At 39.3% G+C, this 14,973-nt stretch overlaps 1 protein-coding gene across 3 annotated transcripts in view; it reads left to right on the top strand.

Annotated features, from left to right (window-relative positions):
- TENM1 (teneurin transmembrane protein 1) overlaps window positions 1–14,973 on the top strand; it is a 596,275-nt gene that overhangs the window by 568,422 nt on the left and 12,880 nt on the right. For all 3 annotated transcript variants that reach the window (XM_012812797.1, XM_003801898.2, XM_003801899.2), the window contains one exon: window positions 11,200–11,496. In XM_012812797.1, the coding sequence (XP_012668251.1) occupies window positions 11,200–11,496 (297 nt within the window). The remainder of the gene's footprint in view (window positions 1–11,199; window positions 11,497–14,973) is intronic.

The raw sequence follows: 14,973 nt of genomic DNA, 5'->3' as shown, positions 1-14,973 counted from the left end.
TTTCTAGGTGACTGACTAGCTTATATGATACACTAATTCAAGAGAGGGTGCTAATGGCTGATAATAGTTTAGTATCCTTAAACGAACATTCTAATAGGAGCTTTCTTTGTCATTAGCCAGCTAAAGTGCTCTAATCATAGCAATTTCAGGCACCAAGAAAGTCAGGCTAGAGAAATGTGTTTAGTCAGGAGGCCCTCCGGTTCCCCTCCCAGCAAGCCCTGGAGATGCTTATAAAGTCCACCAGGTTGACCCAGGTTCTTTGGAAAGGCCAGGTAGGTACACACACAACCATTTGAAACAAAAGGCAATACTTGGGCAAGGCATGATAAGAGGAAAACTTAGTGAATGATAGCATTGCCATGAATACCTATTAAGGGCCAGACAGATAAAGGACCAGTACTGAGATTGTTCTGGGGTACTCAGAGAGAGTTGCCTAGAAGAAATTAAGGATTTGGCAGTTTTCAAGTCCTTACCAAACACCATCCATCTCAGTAAACCAGAGATCTCTGCCAAAGTGGCTTTTCTGCAGCACACAAAACCTATCAGCACCTAAACTGCCTGTCGGCCTATCCCTTCGTGAACATTAGCCAACGTTAGGATGATGTTACCAACTTTCCAAATATAGTAATATTCACTATCAGCCCTCGAGCAACTGCCATCCTGGGAGAGATCATCACTCACTAGAGAGGCCAGGCCTGCTTTGAGCACCTATGTCACCCTGGGATACCGGGAACAGTTGCATTTTCTTCACTTGTAGTGAACATTTGGTAGCCTTGAAGTTGTGGAAGTATAACCACCAAACAAACTCAATTCCAACAAGATGCAATCAAGTCAGTCATATGGCTTCATAGGAACAAAATAATCTTCAACAGTGCTCACTGTTCAATTAGTTTGATTGGTAACACATAGCCACAGACTTCAGCGGGTGTTTTGTAGCAGCTGCTGGAGTTGTCTACATGCACAATTTGTATGTTTTTATGCGATTGTCAAGTCTGTAACAGAATACTACGTATGCCACTGAATGGAGAAGTGAAAACCAGTTCAAATAGTCAAACCTTTCCAGGTGGGTTTCAAAGTTCAAGAAACGGGATCTCCTGGGTAGATCCTTGGATGGACAAGTTAAGAGGACCTGGCCTTGATACTCAGTTTTACTACTGGCTTAAGAAATGAAGTTTTGGGGTTTTTTTTTCACCTATGAAATGAAAATGTAGTACTAGAGAAAAGTATCTACAGATGGTTTATCAACCTCATGGATTCACTACAGAAAAATTGCATTGAATAAATGATCTCCCAGCTTGTAGTCTCAATAAAACACTGTGAACCGACTTATACATGATGTAACTTTGAGATTTTTTTTCATTCTTTAGGGTACTCCATCCAATATTATGTGACCTCAGAATTTTCAATTTTCTAGGATAACCCATCCTGTTTTCTCCCCTCCATATACACAGATAATGGAGAGAATCTATAAACTGTGATTTACACCTTATATGCCAGATAGTTATATGGTTGAGATGGTAATGGTCAAAAAAATATTTGGGAGCTCCTTAGTGTTAAGGAATAAAATGTTTAGTGAATAATAACTATAATGTGACCCATTTCCAATCCTTACAGTAATGTTGAACACATTTGTATACTGGATTAGAAGAGCAACAAATTCAAGGCCTTCCTCTCTGTGACCCTTCTGGGGTATGCCCTGAGGTCCTGGGGCTGAAGAAGGGAGCCCCTCATTGGCGAGATGTTGTTATTGTGCAGGGTGCTAGAAATATTATAACGATAGCAATCCTTTATGTTTAGTACATCAATGTTAACAAAATAGTTTCATAGCCAGCATTTGATTTGATCACCACAGCCATCAATTATTGTTATTTTCAATTTATAGATAAGGAGACTAAGACCCAGAGAGGTTAAGTGATTTGCCCAGAGTCAAACAGCTATTAAAGATCAGAGCCAGGGCTAAAATGCAGGTCTTCACCTAATGCAGCACTCTTTTCATGGCATCATGCTGTGCTGCCTTAGTCCTTAAAATAATTAATCTATAAATCATCACCCCACTCAGTGGAGCCACCTTGGCAGGGCCTGACTCTTCATTTCAATGCTGACAAAAAGAGACAAATAATCGACTCTAATGTACTGGCAAGTGTGGGTGGTGCGAAACTACTGGCTGGCCTCCAGGCAGGGAAAGCAAAGAGGATGTAAAAGGAAAGGGGGGGTGCTGCTTAACTGGTTAGTTTTTACTTGTTCTCCCCATTCTTAGGGATTTGTGTTTATAATGCTGACTCAGTTTCCCCAGGTTAGGCATTTCCAGTTGATGGAATGAGTATGCTCCCAAAGGTAGGAATGAATCCAGTTTTGACAAAGCAAATTTTATTTCCCCATGGACTTTATTATTTCAGAGATGGTGTCCCTTCACTTCTGGTGAATTTTTAAGGGGCAAGCTAATGACAACATTCTCTCTTCCTGGACCTAATATGCAGTGACCCATTTGTAAGCATGTGATTAAGAAAATAAGCTTCTCTATCTCCCAAAAAGAAAAAAACAAACAAAAAGAATAAGCCTCTCTGATGTTCTCAACCGCCTTAATACCTTGAACTGAATAATTTATTTCTTTTGGTGACGCTGCCATTCTAGAGCAGGTGGAAGTACCAGCGCTGTTGAAACAGAATTTCCGATATAATCACACAATATAGAAACCCCTGCTGTACTGTGAGAAATGGGGCTCCTCTTGGAAAACCCACACACAAATGTGGTGGTAATTTTCAAGTGTGTAGGGCATAAAGCACTAATTGCTCAAGCACAAAATCGACAGTTTCATTTACAGGACCATTTGGTAAGATGACAAATATCAAATGTTCTGAAAAGCTACCCATCACCCCTACCCCAGACTTTCTAGCTGGAAAGAAAAAAATCAGAAGGGAATAGACCTTTCTTTGGAGATAAAGCAATATGAGTTGCTGTTCTTCAATGACTGGTGATTTTTTTTTTTTCACACAAGGTCAGGGTCCTCTTCAAGGTGAGGGAAGAAAACTGTTAGAAAACATACCTTGCTCACACCGAGCAAGCAAGGGATTTGGGCCGTCCTTCCACAGCTCCATCAAGTAAAATAAATCATATTAACATCCTGAAATGTTATTTATTTTTGAAAATCCATTTGCCCCCCCTACCTGAGTTGTGTTTGAATCATCTTCCTCGCAAAATACTTTTGTATCCAGTCCATGTATCTTCTCATCTGCTGCATTAATCTGTCCCCATAAATACATTTCCCTGGACAATAAAGAAATTAGAATGCAGATAACAATAGAGGCAATTGTAAAAGCATTGGACATTCACCAAAAGCAAGCTGGTTTAGGAACTACATCCAGATTGCACCTTGCTGTGTCCATGGATAATAATGCTGTAATATGAGACTTCTCCCAGCATTGGATCCAGAGCTCTTTATAAGATTCTGCAGAACAAGTTTTCAGCAAAGGTTACAGCAAAACCCCAGAACCGCAGCCTCCTTTATTTAAAAAAAAAAAAAAAAGGAGGACGCTTAGCACTTCAAACCAAAGTCATAAAATCAAGTCAGGTGATTATGTGTTTAGAAACAAAATGAAGCAGAGTCTAATCTAAACCCCTCACAATGTTTTCTCAATGATAACAGAGAATGGGGTAGGTTTGTTTTTAAATGCAACATATGAATGTTCAAATGTGAGCTGAGAAGGGAAAACAAACCCAGTTGAACACAGGGTCTCAGGCTGACAGATGATGGGGAATTGGAGACGGAGCCCAGAGGGTTCTAACGTCTCCCTCCCTTCTCAGAAATTACCTTTGCTCACAGGGCTTTCAGCTACAGGGTACTCAGAGTTGAACTTCTTATTCACTTTACACTATTTTACCTTCCTTCCCCTCAGGGTTGGTGGAGGTATTTATTTTGTGAAAATTTAAATAAGAAGCCTTATGGGAGATCAATCTATTTTTAAAATATATTTGTAGTTTTCAGTCCCAAATAACTGCTTCTAACCCTAAAGAGCCCCCTGGAGGTAAAAGGTATCAGACATCATGGCTACTGAGCAAGGTTGATTTGGGGGGTCAGGGGATTCTTGGGGCCTCCAGATCATAGAAACTACTATATTGGACTATATTTGTTAGTCTAGAGTTAACCACACTAAGATAACTAGAAAGAAAAGTATTAGTTATTTCACACACTATTTCACCCATATTAATGATGTGATATGGAAAATTTATGTGTGTGTGTGTGTATATATGTATATATACATATATATATATGTATGTTGTGTGGTTTTAACACAGGTAAGTTAAACAAGAGAAAATTAGCGTAGTACAAAAAGTGTCCAAGTTAAATGATATGGCCAAAGTCAGGTGAGAAAAATAAGTATGATTTTGTGGAAGACCTGGTAGGCTCATAATTTTGTCCTTTTTCCATCTATAGAATGAGGGGCACAGAGTGTGTGATCTCTATTAGTAGCAGTAGTGTTAATATTAACCACAAAAATAGCAATTAGCATCCCTTGAGGTCTCACTATGTATATTGCCACATATTAACTCATTTACTATTTACAACACCTTATCAGGTGGTTTTATAATTGTTATTCCCATTTTAGAGATGAAGAAACTGAGGCACATAGAGGTCACAGAGTTAGTAAGTGGTGGGTACAGGATTTGAATCCAGGCAATCTGGCTCAATAGCCCATATCCCAAGATTCCTTCTGGTGCTAAGATTTTGTGGGCTGCCATGGTGAAAAGAGTATCTTGGAAATGAAAAAAAAAAGGGCAGGGGGAGAAATTCCAGCCAAAATATTAGGACCTGATGCTAATATAAAATGTATGCCCTGTTCATCTGTAGGCAACTCTGTGAAATGAAAGCAGGCTTAAGTAAGCTTTTGGTTGTCAATCTAGAGATATCAATAAAAAATAAAGTCTATGGAATTAAAGTAGACACTTATTTCAAAAAATCAAGTACTAATTACCTTAAAACTGGGGCGAGCAGAGTAACATGTGCTACTTGAAAACCAACTGTGACTTCTCTAATCCATTCTTTTAACTTCGTGAAAATTAAATGCAGTTCATCTTCCAAACACTGACATGGCTATTTGGCCCAACTTACTTATTCACCTTCCAACTTCTTCAGCAAAAATTAAACAGGTAACTCAGTTGTATTGTGAGCTGAAATGCCAGACAGTGTCCTTGAAAAGTCAGCCTTCTCCTTGTCATAAAGGAAAAAAAATCAACTGCAGTGATCTTAGCTGAGAGTTCAGCACATTTTGTGTGTGTGTGTGTACAGTCAGGTGAACATTCACAAATCGCCCTTTGTGTAAGCCGCAGATATTCAGGTATCAGCATATGCCTTTAGATCCACCTAATATAAAGGTATCCTACTAACTGAATGAATGTGAAATCGGAAAGGTTGAAGGGACTGCCTCTCGAGCAATTAGAACTCCTAAAAAAGAGCAGGAAAGGGCTCTGAGGGGAGACTAAAGATACTTACCTTTGGAGATTTTCTCCCTGTACCCATTCTTCCCAAGGCCTTTCATTTCTCCAGCAACACTACCCATGGCTCTCTAGAGTACTCTTCCCTCTTTCCTCTCTCGTCCAAGTGTGAACAAAAATCAAACCTTTCTCCTTACTTCTCCTTAGTATAGCTGGGGGAAAAAAGGAAAGCCAAAGGCTACATTACAACGTAGATACACCTTCCTTTTTGAAAAAAATTACTAATTCCAGCTTCCTTACACAACATCAGATGCCAAACTCATAGGTCTTGTTCAATGTCCAACTGTCCAAAGAGACCCCTTTTAACTTGTGGCTATTCCCAAATTTCAACCCCTTTTTTGTGCCCTTCTATTTTCTAGGGGAGGAAGAGTGGAAATAAGGATTGATGGCCCGTACGTAGGTCAAGGGCTATCATCTTTCAGAAAAGCAAGTGCTTGTATGAAGGTGGAGTTTTCCCACCCTGGCCCCTGACCCCAGTCATCGGTGGCATTCAGCCTAGTTCCGATTCCTGCCATAGACACTGACAGCACAAAAGTACTCAGGAAAGAGGTTGGGAGAGCTCACCTGGAAAAGCATTCTCCCTCCCAGGCTTCTCACACGTGGTTTCTACAAGAGGTTCAAGGGTGCACTTGTGGCAACATCGATTCTTTGCCCTTACAGCTCTTAGCTGAATTTACATTAACTTCCAAACCTCATGTTTCCCAGGATAGGAATATCAGGAGGTATAATCCAGAAACAGAGAGGCACAGTTGCAGAAGTCTTCACAGGCAGAGAAAGAACATCAGGCAGAGTTGTCCTCTGCTTGCTCTGTGGTGGATTTTAAACAGTGATCCCTGCTTATTTAGCTGTAATGACTTTATTAAGAAATGTGTTCTTGAGTAGTAAACTTAATCTATCAGACGAATATAACCACAGATTTAGGTGACCTGGAAATCACTTGTTACTTTGGCTCTTTAACTATCATTATAACATAAATTGTAATAGTTACAACCGTCACTGGGAGTACACGGATATTTTACAGCTATTGTAAATGAACGGTATTACAGTTGGAGATATGTGGCTATAAAACCACAGGAAGGGTAGTTGAAGAAAGAACACCTGATTTCCTATAGGCTTCTAAGCCCATTGTATCAAAAGACAGGAAATATATGCTTCTCTATCACCTTTTAGGCGATAACAGCAGGTTACCATATATTTATGCAAGACAACACTGCACGCATTGGCTACAGATGGTTTAAAGAGTCATGATTCCCAATCTGTGGCTCTATTCCCTGAATTAAATTTACCCTGAGACTAACAACACTTCCCTACCCAAATAGTTTCACTGTCGAATCATGAGTCTCCTGGATAGAATTCATGGCATGGAACATTTGAAAGGTCCTTTTTGGCACAAGTGCAAAATTAAGGGCAAATACCTTAGCTCCAGCTGACTGATGAAACTGAAACCAAAAGAGATTTAAAACACAACATGCCACATCTCAATAGAAAAATGGGCAAATGTCATGAGCAGACAATTCATAGAAGACATACGTGTGGCCTACTAGGGATCCCTACTAGGGATCAAAGAACTCTAAATTTATGCCATGGTAACCTGCCATTTTCCCACTTTCATAGCAGGAAAAGTTTACTAACAATGATAATACTTACTGCTGGTAAGGATGGAATGAGATGGGCTTTCCTACTACTATTTAATGGGAGTACGAATTTGCATAACTTTTATGCACTATAATCTGTCAAGTTATGTCAGGGGTCTTTCAATATGCTCTTCTCAATTAACCAGTAATTTCACTCGCAGGATTCTATATTAAGGAAACATTTATTTTTTAAAAAATGTTCAACAAAACATAAGGTATGATAGAAAAATGGGAAAGAAAACTCTAATTTCCAAAAATGGGAGGATAGATAAACATTTATCATGTAGTAAGATATTATGCAACCAATAAAAGCCATACTTCAAGAATATTTTAAAACATGAGGAATCCTGAAGAGAAAACATCAGCTGAAAAAGCAGGACACAAAACTAAATGCAATCCAATGTTTGCAATACTAATAGGAAACCAATAGATAAACAACTATATGCCCACAAGAGAGAAAAATACAATTAAATTCAAGGGGGAAGAGGGGAGGGGATTGGCAAACTCTCCCATAATGAGCACACTGAATTGGAATACAGCACACCCGGTGGGTGAAGGACTCAACTACAACTTGAACTTTACTTAACAAATGCAAACAATGGAACCATCATTTGTACTCTCATATTAATATGAAATTTTTAAAAATAACCCAAAAAGGGTATTGGTGAAAATGAATTTAAAAAAAACTTTAAACAGAATGCTAGTTGTATGTTTTGAACGCATAGATAGAGATTATGCAAAAAAAAAGATGAATGAAATGCAAAGAAGTGTTGATCCTCACTGCAAGGTGGGAGTACAAGTAATTACTATATTTTGCCGTGTAAAATGTGCTCCCACATATAATGTGCACTTACGTTTTTAGCCACAACTTTCAGGAAAACTCCCCTCAGCTCTCTGCTGGCCGAAACACATCTGGGGAGCACTAATGCCCCCCTCCCCCCGCAAACTTGCAGATCTCACCACCCTCCCACAGCCGCCCACTCTGTGAAGGCTGCCTCTTCCCTCTTTCCTAGGACCCCCTCCCTCCCTACCACATCAGGGGCTGTGGCTGAGATGGCCATGGGTGTGATGGGCAGCAGAGTGGTAGCTTCTGAAACTACTTGGCCAACAGGCAGCCAGGCAGCTACCTGGGGCCTGCACAGGGTTCCTGGGGCCTGCACAGGGCTTCTGATGCCCTCCATGTGGCTAGGCATTAGGCCTCAGCCTTTAGCCCTCACTTCCTATAGCTCTGAACCGCTAGTCTGACTACCACCCCCACCCCTGATTGTGGCCCTCAGTGGAAACTGCGCCAACCTTCTCCCATCAGATTCTAGTTCCTCCCAGACACCGTGTTGGCCCAGGCAGGAGCATGAGGCAGCTCCTGAGGCATACTACCCATATATAATGTGCATTACTTTTCCATGAAAAATTTGGGCAAAAAAGTATACATTATACATGGCAAAATATGGTGGTTTCTCCATACATTTCTATATTTACCAATTTTCCTGCAACAAAAAAGTTATCACTTTCATAATCAGGGGTAAGGACATGGAGGTTATTTTTTAAAGCTAAGTATACAAGATAACTGAGCAAGAGAAGGCCAGAGTCTGCTATGAGAATGTTGGCTTTTCAGTCATCCAGGCCACTAAATTTTTCCAAACCAGGTTGTTAAACTTCAACTCCTAGAGGTTTTATGTTTGTGTTTTGGGAAGGTTGGGAGCTTCCTTGAGATTATATTCCAAAAATGTTCATCTATGTGCTTATATGCAGCTTACTTGCATTTTTCTGAGGACATATTACATAGCTTTCAGATATTTAAAGGGGTCCTTGGCCACAGAAGTCAAAAATTAACAAAATGTAGTGAATCAGTTTGGTCTGATTTTAATTAACAAAGTCAACCCTAATGTTGGTTTTATTCCCCTACCTCATTAACCGGATAGTTAACATTCTGTTCAGGATCCTGTTGACAGTTCCTGCAGATATAAATGTAATGCACTAAACTACAATCACCTCAGAATCTGACACATGGGCCTATTTACAGGGCTAAATAAAATGAGAAAAGCAATCATTATATTGTAAAAATAACAATTACTAATGTTGTTTCACAGTTTTCCAGTACCTGCATAGGTAATCTCAGTTAATCTTAGCACAGCTTTGTGATGTAAAATGGTAACATCACTCTCATTTCACAGATAAGGAAACTAAAGCCCAGATGAAGAAATGACTGGTGCACAAACAAGCAACCAGTTGAATGTCTCATGACTCTGGTTTGCTGCTTACACCTTTGAAAGTCTCTCCTTTTTTATTCTCGCCTTTGTTCCTGCCAGATACACTTGGAATCCCTCCATTCAACTTGAAAGTCTGTTCCCTAAAAGATGGGCGAAGGATACACGACAGCTCTACCATTTTTGCAAATTCTTATGAGTCAGGGTATTTCAAAATAAAAAGTTATAATGAGGGGCGGCACCTGTGGCTCAGTGGGTAGGGTGCCGGCCCCATATACCGAGGGTGGCAGGTTCAAACCTGGCCCCAGCCCAACTGCAACAACAACAAAAAAAGTTATGATGAAGCAAAACAAAAAAGTCCACTAAAACTGAACTAAATTAAAATAAAACAGATTTCAAAAGCCCTTCCCTGAGCTTTCCACCCACCTCTCCTCCGAAGGTCCCCTCTTCCACAGGGCCTTCTTCAGTCCACTGAAGGGACTGAACCCCTTAGTGGCTAAATCAACAGCAGCAACTTTTTTTTTTTTCTGGAACACAAAATAACTGGTTGAGTATTACATTTCTAAGTGTCTATGTTTTAATTAGCTAGCTATAGCAGAAGTTTCTGGTGGTTTTGCCAAATACTGACACTACTAGCTAAAAAGTAGAAACAAATCAGGTTAGTTGTCTGGTTGCTTCAAAACCCTGGTAGAAATGTTTTTGCTGATTTTTAAACTTTTTTTTTTTTTTTTTTTTTTTGGAGACAGTCTCACTCTGTTGCCCAGGCTGGAGTGCTGTGGCATCATCATAGCTCACAGCAACATCAAACTCCTGAGTTCAAGCAGTCCTCCTGCATCAGCCTCCCCATTTGCTGGGCCTATAGGCACCCACCGTAACACTCAGCTAATTTTTCTGCTTTTAGTAAAGATGGCATCTCAATCTTGCTCAGCCTAGCCTTAAACTCCTAAGCTCAAGCAATCCTCCCTCCTCAGCCTCCCACAGTGCTAGGATTAGAAGTGTGAGCCACAGTAACCAGCCATGTTTTTTATACCTTTTAACTAAGTCATTTACTTATTTAGTTATCATGTATGAACCCAACTGAATTCCCCTATCTTTCATGGGACCCAACTGAAAGATTTTGAGGGGCCTAGAGGGAATGCTAGCATACAGCCTATAATCAAAACTAAGCTAAACTATTAATTGTTTTTAAAATTGGAGTCCAAACTTAACTCCGTGTTCCAACCTCAGTTACTGGGCCACCCTTGCAGATGTTGGGAGACACACCGACACACACCACATTACCTGTAGGCATCCATGAAAATATTGCTGAGTGGAGTTCTATCACCAGGGGGCAACCTGAGTTCTCCTATGATAGGTGTGAAGACATAACTAACTCAAAGCCTAGCTGAACAAAGAAGCCAAATGAAGAGACTCTCTATTTTAGGTAGTGGGGGCTCACTGTATTCATTTTTTCTGAAAATGACATAAACAATTCATCATTTTATATTCTAGCCATTCCACAGGTGAGAAGGAAGAAGGAAGCCTAACTCCTTAGTAGGCATCTGACTCACATCAAATAAGATCGCATAATTATTGAAAATTATGGCAATGCAGTTGAGGCTTGAGCTGGGGTAAAAACAGTCAACAACCATATATTATTACAAGTCTAGACTATACCAGGTACTATCCTAGGAATTGAGTCATAATCTCAGCCCTCCACTCTGGTGGAGGACTTAAAGACAAGTAGCACCTGAGGAATGTGAAGTTATGAGGATTTGGAGATGAGAGTGGCCCCATGGCTGGACAATCAGCAGAGGAGTTATGATTGTGAATATACTAGATGAGGGGAATCAAGGCATTTCTTAAAATGTATTTTGTATCTCTTTTCATAGGCCCATAACAGAAACCTGCTCTCCATAGATTTTGATCATATAACTCGCACAGGAAAGATCTATGATGACCATCGAAAATTCACCCTTCGGATTCTTTATGACCAGACTGGGCGACCCATTCTGTGGTCTCCCGTAAGCAGATATAATGAAGTGAATATCACATATTCACCTTCAGGATTGGTGACCTTTATTCAAAGAGGGACATGGAATGAAAAAATGGAATATGACCAGAGTGGAAAAATAATCTCTCGGACTTGGGCTGATGGGAAAATTTGGAGCTATACCTACTTAGAAAAGGTAAGTATGTACAGGAACAAAACTAGTTTCAAGTTTCTAAGTGAAAATATTCAAAGAGGCCCAAATTACCCACCTTGGTAAGGACCTGCAGGAGAAAAGTCTAGGTTCTGGTTCTTCTATTGTGTACAAGTAACAAAAAAGAATATGTTGAACCTATAAGGATAAGCTATTTTTCCTCTGAAAAATTTACTCAATCCCATGCTCTGCCAAGTACTCTTTCAAACTGAAGTCTGAATAACTTGGCTTTCTCCTCATTTGAGCATATTTGTTCATGTTCTTGAAAAGGTCTCTTTATTATTATGAAAACTCATATTGAGAGAAAAATAGCTAGAAAATTATAAAATTGTGTGTAAAATGTATCTTAGCTCTGGTAAAGGGCCTCTTACCCAGAGGATAAGGAATTCTAATTTTGTTAGAATAGTCGGTGAAATTTTCCTTACATTTCAGAACCAATTTTCAAAAGTCATCAGCCTGATGGAATGGTGGCACTGGGGTCTCATTGGTAATCATTTTTTGTGTGCAGTGAGCCCTTAGTTGCATCCATAATGGGTGCTGTGGCCTGTCTTATAAAAATAGAAAAGGATTTTAATCCCACCATAGGAACTATTTGTCAAACTTTAGCCCCTACACAGAAAGTGGTTTCTGGCCAGATCAGTACCAGAGGGCAGTAAGAGCATATGATATCTAATTAATATCTAATCTATTGATATCTATATGCCATCTCAATGTCACAGCTCCTAAGATAGTGCCTCTTGTTTCCCAAACTATCCATTCAATGAATTTAGGAACTTATCAGTCCTAAATTAATTTCTGAGGAAATTGGAAAATGCTTTCTCTCGAGGATGCAAGGGTAATCAGGGCAAAGTAACCCCTAGAAGTTCTTAGAAACGTCATAAGAGGTTATAGCTCACATGGCTAATTTCACTCTTTGTGTTGAATAACGTCAAACCTTTCTGATTGATGTACCCTCCGCAAAGTTAAAATAATGTGCCTATGATTGTCAGTGTGCCAGTCATTATAAAACTATTTTATGACTTCCAAGAGTCAGTTACTGGAGAATTTATCAAGTTGGAAATGCCTAGGAGACAAAGCAGAGTTCACTTAGGAGCCAAAGTAAAAGGAGAGAGTCCTTTGCTATACCCATCCCATGCCCTTTCCTACTGAAGAAATTGATCACATCTATAATCTATCCTCTACACTGGGAAAATACGAATCTCACAGAGCAGATCTTTCCTCTTTTGAAATTCAACATCAAGAATGATTGGCAAAATCCCATGAGTAGTGTCTACAAAGTACCAAACTTGTAACAACATTAACTAAATCCAAATATTTGGAGGTGTGTTGTGTACATAGGCAAAGTGTTTCTTAAGGTGTGTATAGATGACCTTAAAAGGAAAAGAAGTTGCCACTTATCATTAAGAGAATTTTAGCTGAGTTAGTTTTCCAGGAATGAGGACAGGTTTGCCCTGATCCTTCCACAGGTCCTCCATGTGACTAGTTAAGTAGTCAGCATTCCTTAGGCGCATACATGTGTTTGTACTCATAACTTCAACTTCATTAGCACCAGAATCTGACCAACTGAGCTAATTGCCTATAGACGGTTACATCCCAGTCTCATAAGACTTTCCCTTCAGGCTGTCCATACAGTAACAAAAGAGGCTATCGAAAACTTAGATTTCAGCCTGGCACGCAATCAATTAGCCTCTTCTCTGACAACAATGAGGACATCTTATTGTTCGACTTCTCTGAGCTAGCTGATTATTTCATTGAATTTACTCGAATCCCATGAAAGAAAGTTCACAGGCGTTCTCTTCACCATAGAATCTTAGTTGGCAATAATTCTCAGACAAACACCTCTGTGAGAATATCAGCCCCCAGAATGGAGAGAAATAAGACCTTACCGGCCCAGACTAAGGTATCAAGATAAGCCGCCATGACTTCCTGACCAATGAAGGCTCATTTGTGCCTTTTAGTTGACTTTTGTCCCTTTCTTGATTTCATGTTTAATTTGTTCTCTTCACTAAAAGGGTTGCCCCTGACTTAAGCCATCCTATTATGCAAAACTGCGAACCTACAGAACGCGTAATCATGGAATGGCTCTTTACTTCTTTCCAAAAATCATTTGCCATAAAATGTATTTTATTAACATTATTATTACCAGTGATCATAACTAATTCACTGAATAAATATGATGATGAAATGAGATATCTTAATATAAAGCACCCAAGTAGAGAATTTAACTGCTAGCTAGTGAAAATAAATCAAAACAGGAAAGAGTAGAGGGAGAAAGGGAGGGAAGGGGGAAGGAAGGAAATTAAAACATCTTTGAAATTGTCATTCTAGGGGAAAAGGGGGAAAAGAAGGTCGAATTTACGAAAATCCCACTTACAAGTATCTTCTTCAGTGATTTAATGAGGTTCTGCGCTTCCTCGTGTTCTTTCTGGTCCCCTCTTTAACATGGCCTTTGCTGGCACATTATTTCACTGTGACAAAGGCAGAGCAGGGACAAAAGGCTGAATCTTGTAGTATATTTTAAATTAAGAATTCTCAAGCTTTAAAATGGATTTCTCTCTTTATATCCCAAAATACTTCTGGCATTACCTCTATAAATTTACCTGCCAAACCTATACAATGATATATTAAAAAGCAGCACATTTTTCTTCGTAACACGCAAAAATTTTGTAAAAACAGTTTGACTTCTTCTAGAGTAAGTGAGAGTTATGCATATCATTTTCATGCACAATGGTCTGTAGCCATTAGGAGAAAAATAATTATTTGGGTAATGGCCACACTTGCTTAATGATCTCTTCTCTATTAAAAAAAATCAATTATTGTTTCTTAAATTTTCTCTGTGTGGTCATTAATTCTCTGTCTTGATTTATGAGACTTCTCTGGAGTTAATTATTTTTTGAAGACTTGTGGCGCTAAAATTTTATATTACAGTAAATGTAAATCTTCCTGTTTCCTAAAATTATTCTTACGGACTTCATTTTAAAAATGCATTTAAATATATTTTTAATTATTTAATAAGATACTTTAGTCTGGTGCATTTACAGAAATTGCTTCTTGGGGCTGAAGTTTTCAAAGGCTGCCTCAGGGGACAGACTGCAGGCTGTGGCTTGAGCTTCCAGATGGTACCACATTGCCATCTGGTGGTTATTCGAATGCTTTAACTTTTCAAATTTCTGCTCGCATTTCTATTCTTGGCCAAATAAGTATGGAGCCATGATTGTTCTGTTTTTTTCTTTACAATGATATCTTTTAGGCTCTCACAATAGAAAGAATAAACGTTTCCCACTCTATTATGTGGATTAATAAGAAATGGCCTTTTATCCTGTAGCAGCACTGCGGACATTAGACGGACTCATAAGCACTGTTTTTGAACAAACTGATAATAATGCCCACCCAGAGTGGAAAAGTAGCCAAATGAAAGCTAAACGGTATTCTGGCAACACAACAGTTGCATTCATACAATTT

Source organism: Otolemur garnettii, unplaced genomic scaffold, assembly GCF_000181295.1.
Source record: "Otolemur garnettii isolate 467f Iridium unplaced genomic scaffold, OtoGar3 scaffold00224, whole genome shotgun sequence".
Lineage (NCBI taxonomy): Eukaryota > Metazoa > Chordata > Mammalia > Primates > Galagidae > Otolemur > Otolemur garnettii.
The sequence above is the reverse complement of the archived record's forward strand: the minus strand, read 5'-3'. Positions and strand labels throughout refer to the sequence as shown.